This window comes from Solanum verrucosum, unplaced genomic scaffold (assembly GCF_900185275.1).
Source record: "Solanum verrucosum unplaced genomic scaffold, falcon-dt-bn FXZP01000103.1, whole genome shotgun sequence".
NCBI lineage: Eukaryota > Viridiplantae > Streptophyta > Magnoliopsida > Solanales > Solanaceae > Solanum > Solanum verrucosum.
In genome coordinates this window covers 9,150,095-9,156,083 of record NW_026020048.1, presented here as the reverse complement: position 1 = coordinate 9,156,083, position 5,989 = coordinate 9,150,095, and the positions used below count along the sequence as shown (strand labels likewise).

The 5,989-nt window shown below is 33.8% G+C and overlaps 1 protein-coding gene across 1 annotated transcript; it reads left to right on the top strand.

Moving 5' to 3' along the window:
* Positions 1–426: 426 nt before the first annotated feature.
* On the top strand, positions 427–4,011 carry LOC125822927 (BTB/POZ domain-containing protein SR1IP1-like). Its single transcript, XM_049502388.1, has 5 exons — positions 427–609; positions 692–761; positions 1,095–1,700; positions 1,782–2,312; positions 3,316–4,011. The coding sequence occupies exons 1-5, from the start codon at positions 554–556 to the stop codon at positions 3,841–3,843; spliced, it is 1,791 nt and encodes a 596-aa protein (XP_049358345.1). The 5' UTR covers positions 427–553; the 3' UTR covers positions 3,844–4,011.
* The last annotated feature ends 1,978 nt before the right edge of the window (positions 4,012–5,989 follow it).

Here is a 5,989-nt window from a genome sequence, read left to right as displayed (position 1 = left end):
TTATGTGTACATTTAAAAAAAAACTATTTACGACATTTGTTTAAAGATATTTGGTCTGATCCAGTTGTTTAAAGATATTTGGGTTTTGAGGCAAGACTCAATTAATGTGGTTACCTATATTAGTGTGTGAAATTTGATACACCACTATTCATCAATGTCACTAATATTTATCAATATCTTATAGTATATAATGTATTGAAATTAGAGATTGAATATGAAAGAAATATTATTTTCCACCATTTTTGTGTAAAATTATTGCCTCAAATGTCGTAGATAATGATCAAATCAAATTATAAAAATCTAGATTTCTGTTTTTTTTTAATAAGTGCAAGATATATCCCAAACGTACGGTTAGTATTACGCCTCTTAACTCTGATTAGCAAAATCCAATCCCTTTGTCCAATTGCAGATTTTGACGCCCCACAATAGTTGTCACTTTCGTTTACAATAATAGCATGATTTCTATGGTTTTGCTTATCTCAGTTTTGGATAACAATGGATTCCTCCAATACAAAATACATTTGTTCAGAGACCTACTACTGTTAACAATAATATGTCCACTAAAAAGGAGGAGCTTCTTTCCTCTGCTATGAAGAGGACCTCTGACTGGTATGTTCTATTTTCACTTCAGAAGTAATCTCTGTCCTTATTATATTACTGAACTATTATTCTATTATAATAATCTGAACAGGATTTTCTCCCAAGAGATTCCAAGTGATGTAACTGTAAATGCAGGAGGAACCTCCTTTACACTGCACAAGGTGAGTTGTTCTCTCTGCTTTTGTCATAACTAATCTCTGCGCACAATTGTTGTTGGTTTAATTAGTAAATTCCTAATTGGATTGAAATTATCGACCTTAGTCACCACATCTCAGTGTAATTATAACAAACTCAGTGTAATCGGGGTCTGGGGAGGGTAAGATGTATGTAGACTTAACCCTAACTTTTAGGGGTAGGGGTAGAGAGGTTGTTTCCAATTGGTCCTCGCCAATAAGCGCAGGTGGAGTTAAGGCCTTGGTCACGCTCACACCTTGACTTTGTGTTTTGATGATTGATAAGTAGGATCAATAATGTATTAATTGTGATCCATGCAGTTCCCATTGGTTTCAAAGAGTGGATACATAAGAAAGTTGGTCTCAGAATCTAATGACGCTGATGTTTCTACGATCGATATCCCTGATATACCTGGTGGAGGAGAGGCATTTGAACTTGCAGCAAAGTTTTGTTATGGAATAAATTTTGAAATAAGCACAGAAAACATTGCCTTGCTGAGATGCGCAGCGGAATATCTTGAGATGACAGAAGACTATGCAGTTGCAAATTTGGTGGAAAGAACTGAGGCCTACTTTAATGAAGTAGCAATTAAGAGTCTTGCTGGTGCAGTTACAATTTTGCGTTCATCAGAAAATCTTCTTCCCATTGCAGAGAAAGTAAAATTGGTGAGCCGATGCATAGACACAATTGCATATACAGCCTGCAAGGATAACCAATTCTCCACATCAGGTAGAGCAGAAGCTGGTATCAACGGATCCACGTTTTCAAACCCGAAGCCTATAGTTGACTGGTGGTCTGAAGATATAACCGTACTTAGAATTGATTTTTTCCAAAGGGTTCTGATTGCAATGATGGCAAGGGGATTCAAGCGGTATGCACTTGGACCAATATTAATGCTCTACGCGCAGAAGTCTCTCCGAGGTTTGGTGAGGCCTTGTACTATAAAATCTTGATGAATTGGTTTAAATGAAATCGTTATGCTTATAGTAACTTTTTGTTTATTACAGGAAATATTTGGAAAGGGAAGGAAGAAGATTGAACCAAAGCAAGAACATGAAAAAAGGGTTGTTTTAGAAACCATCGTTAGTCTTCTGCCAAAGGAGAAAAATGGATTGTCGGTTAGCTTTCTGTCAATGCTGCTCCGAGCTGCAATATATCTGGAGACCACAATTGCTTGCAGGCTTGACCTGGAGAAGAGGATGGCATTGCAGCTTGGACAGGCTGTATTGGATGATCTGTTAATTCCTTCATGTTCCTTCACAGGGGACACCTTGTATGATGTTGAAACCGTGCAGCGTATTATGATGAATTTCCTTGACAGTGAGGAGGGAAATCGATTAGGAGATGAAGAGTATCATGTGTCTCCTTCATTAAGTGACATGGAGCGGGTTGGAAAACTTATGGAAAATTACCTTGCTGAAATTGCCTCTGACCGTAATCTGTCTGTCACAAACTTCATTAATCTTGCTGAAGTCATCCCAGAGCAAGCAAGGATCACTGAAGATGGGATGTACAGGGCCATTGACATTTATTTGAAGGTATGCGCGAATAACATTACCTGATTAGTTTTAAGTTCATTTGTGCATATTTACGCATACAAGCAGCATTTCATCAATATAGGATTTCAAATGGGAAAAAACTATTGGTCTTGACTGCTACATGGTAATTGCCACGCTAAATTTAATAATTTCCTTAACAATGTACCTCCTGGTGCTAGCATGATAGTCTCCCTTTATTAGGGGTACGCATCTGGACCTCTGAAGCTTCTGATGTTCTAGTAGACTATGTAAAGGGATATTTATATCCTTCTGTGTTCTCTGATCACGGGAGTTATGGGCCTAATTCAGACCGATATGCTTTTTGGGAATAAACATAATTTGGCATGCTTATACTGTTATACATATTGAGTTTAAGTTCTATACATCCTAACCTTTACACTCAATACCATGTGTATAAGCATGGTATATAAGAATTTGGCATGCCTATATTCTTGAGTAATTCTCAAAAAAAAAAAAAAAATAGTCTCAGTTCTACGCACTGACAGATGTTATGAAACTTAAATCCATGCATGTATTTCATATAGGGTATCTCCTCCTAAAGAAGAAGCTTGTATATGTGTTCATAGATGTGCAACTTGCACCCCTGCCTGCTGTTACTTTTTCTAAAGATGAGGGTAGAATCAAATAGGTTTTCAGAGTAAAAGCTCTAAATCCTATATCTGCTGAGTTACGTAATAACAAGATATCAACCATGTACCCCATTTGACGATCTTCACCTATCATGTCGTCAGTACAACAACTATATTCTTGAGTAATTTGTTGAACTTGATCAGAAAGTTTAAGCTTTTCAAAACGCAGATTAAAAAGCGTGGAACCCTTGATCCAAGCTAACATGCTCTTATTGTTGAATTGTGTGACCATCTTAATTCGTAAGTAAAAGCTTGAACTACTAGAGAGTACATGAGCACACTTTTATTTGCTTAATTATGTCTTTAACACTATGGAGGCGTGTTTAATATGTTATTGTTGTTGCAATTTGAAGGCACATCCAGTTCTAAGTGACATAGAAAGAAAAAAGGTTTGCGGTGTTATGGACTGTCAAAAACTATCTCGAGAAGCTTGTGCTCATGCTGCTCAAAATGATAGGCTCCCTGTTCAAACAGTTGTGCAAGTACTTTACTACGAGCAGCAACGTCTTCACGATGGGAGCCAGCTTGTAGCAACTGAACCTCCTGCTCTTGTTCCTTCTAAAAGGGATCATCAGTTCTCTACTAACCCTGTTTCAGACGAGGTCTCGAGTCTAAAACGAGAAAATCAGGAGCTGAAATTTGAGCTGCTGAAAATGAAGACGAGGTTGATAGAAATTGAAAAACCAAATCTAAACACATCAGCCACAAGCAGCCCTTTGGTCATTACTCATCCATCTGCTGGTAAACCTCCTTTGCCAAGAAAATCTAACTTCATGAGCTCAGTATCGAAAAAGCTTGGAAGATTTATTCGAGCGGATGGACTCATGCAAGGCAAAGCCCGAAATAAACCAAGTAAAGATAGACGTCATTCCATATCGTGATTTGAGCTAGCTATATTTGCATTATTGTCTTAATATGGTACATATTTGAATTTTTTCATTTAATCATGCAAGTTTGTATGGTAAAGTATATATTTACTCGTGCTTTATCCAGAAATATTATTTATGAAAGATTGTAATATTTGATTTCTCTTATATACCATGAAGAAAGAAAGATTTGCAATCTTGATGACATGTACAAGCAATAAAATACCGAAGTTGTAATTTTTGTACGTCTGAGGTTGGTTATCCAAATTACTGGATTCTTATGTTTACATCCAATTCACTTAGACTAAAGCGTAACATTTGGAAAATACTTATATGAACTCATTGTTTACACTAAGCCTATAAATATACAATATATGTTTTCCATATAAGCTTTTAGATTAAATCATTAAAATAACTATATATTATATTTTCGCATCAACATATATGGTAACATAAATTTGATCTAGTGAAACACGGATCTGGCTCCCCTTCATTACCCCTTCCCTCCATTTCGTCAAGTGCACGTTAGATTAGAGACATGTGTCATATTTAAAGTTTAAAGGTCAAAATTATATCATATGAACAAATATCATAACCATAGTTAAGTCAACTAATTTTAAAAAATTACTCTCCAAATTTGGTAAGAATTACAATATATTCCATATAAAACTTGATATTTATTAATATCATTAATTTCATCTTATATTTTTAATTTACATTTAAATATTAAAATTGTAGAACATGAAACATTTATATTTAATGTGATAAATAATAATCTTCAAAAACATTTGCATTTAAAACAATGTTATCTTCTATTTCCAAAAAAAAAAAAGATAAAAGATTTATTTTTTTTGTAAAAAAAACATATATGTTTTCCCCTTCAAACACAATAGCCACATTTTGTCGTTGGAATAATTTTGGTATTTCAGGTTTAATTCTAAAAACCTTTCATCTTTTCATTTTATTTTTATTTCGTGTCTTTTATTGTATAGGTTTTTTCCACTTATAATTCTTAACTTTTTTGTTTTGTTTCTCAGCATAGTATATATAATATTTCAAGAGCAAAGTTTACTAGTACATAATTTGTTTAGTTGATTCTCACTTTAAATATCAAACAATTTAATATTTAAATACAAAAATATAATATTAAATTAATAATATTAATAAATATCAAATTTTGTATAGAATATATTGTAGTCCTTACCAAATTTGGAGGGTAGTTTTCTAAAATTAGTTGACTTCACTATGGTTATGATATTTCTTAATATAATATAATTTTGGCCTTTAAACTTTAAATATGACACATGTCTCTAATCTAGATGTGCACTTGACGAAATGGAGGGGAGCCGGATCCGTGAAACACTAAGCGTTAAATTTATTTTGCCGTGCAACTTCCTTTTTCATTTTTCGAATTTTAACTTTGGACTAAATAAAATGTTGCAAGTATTGTTCAGTATAAAAGAAGTACAATGGTAAAAGGCACTAAAAAAGGAAAAGAAATGACTGAAGAACAAGGATGAGCAAATCCATGTTGCGAGGAATGTTGTATTGCCAATACAATATTGGCAATATAAATATATATATTGAATTATAGATTAAGTTTTTTATAGTTAAAATTATAGATTAAGGTGAAAATCTAGGTTCTCTCCTGAAATTCGAAAGATATCACGTAAATTGACGGCAGAACATCAAAGATATGCATATTGTATGTGTCCTAAACTGGAGCATAGTTTACCATCTGAGGGACAGGATGGTACTTATTCTCCTTAAACAAAGGGTTCCTTGCAGGCTCCTGTACCACATAGCCAAATTAATCTCTATTCACTTTGCATGTTGTGGATGACATAAGCCCAAAGAAAAAGGAATCCAACACATCAACTTTAAATCCAAAAGAAAAAGAAAGTAGAAGTGTACTAATAAAGTATACCATATGGATAGATAATTGAAGAGAGAGAGAGATAAGGAACTAAATTAAATGATGAAATATAAATAACAAAAATGACCTTAAAATCACTTGAAGAGGCAGGCCATATCTATATCTATATTAAAGCAAGAGCCAACAGTAGTACTCAATAACTTTTAATTGTCCCTTGTAATAATTTCATTCAATAATCTGTAACCATTCATTACTTTGAAAAGTGAAAATAGACATATGTGCTGT

Excerpts from the sequence above, each read along its gene's own strand:
- LOC125822927 (XM_049502388.1), top strand. The coding sequence starts at position 554 with ATGTCCACTAAAAAGGAGGAGCTTCTTTCCTCTGCTATGAAGAGGACC. Across the intron at positions 610-691 it reads ATGAAGAGGACCTCTGACTG|GATTTTCTCCCAAGAGATTC; the intron begins GTATGTTCTATT and ends TAATCTGAACAG. Across the intron at positions 2,313-3,315 it reads CCATTGACATTTATTTGAAG|GCACATCCAGTTCTAAGTGA; the intron begins GTATGCGCGAAT and ends TGCAATTTGAAG.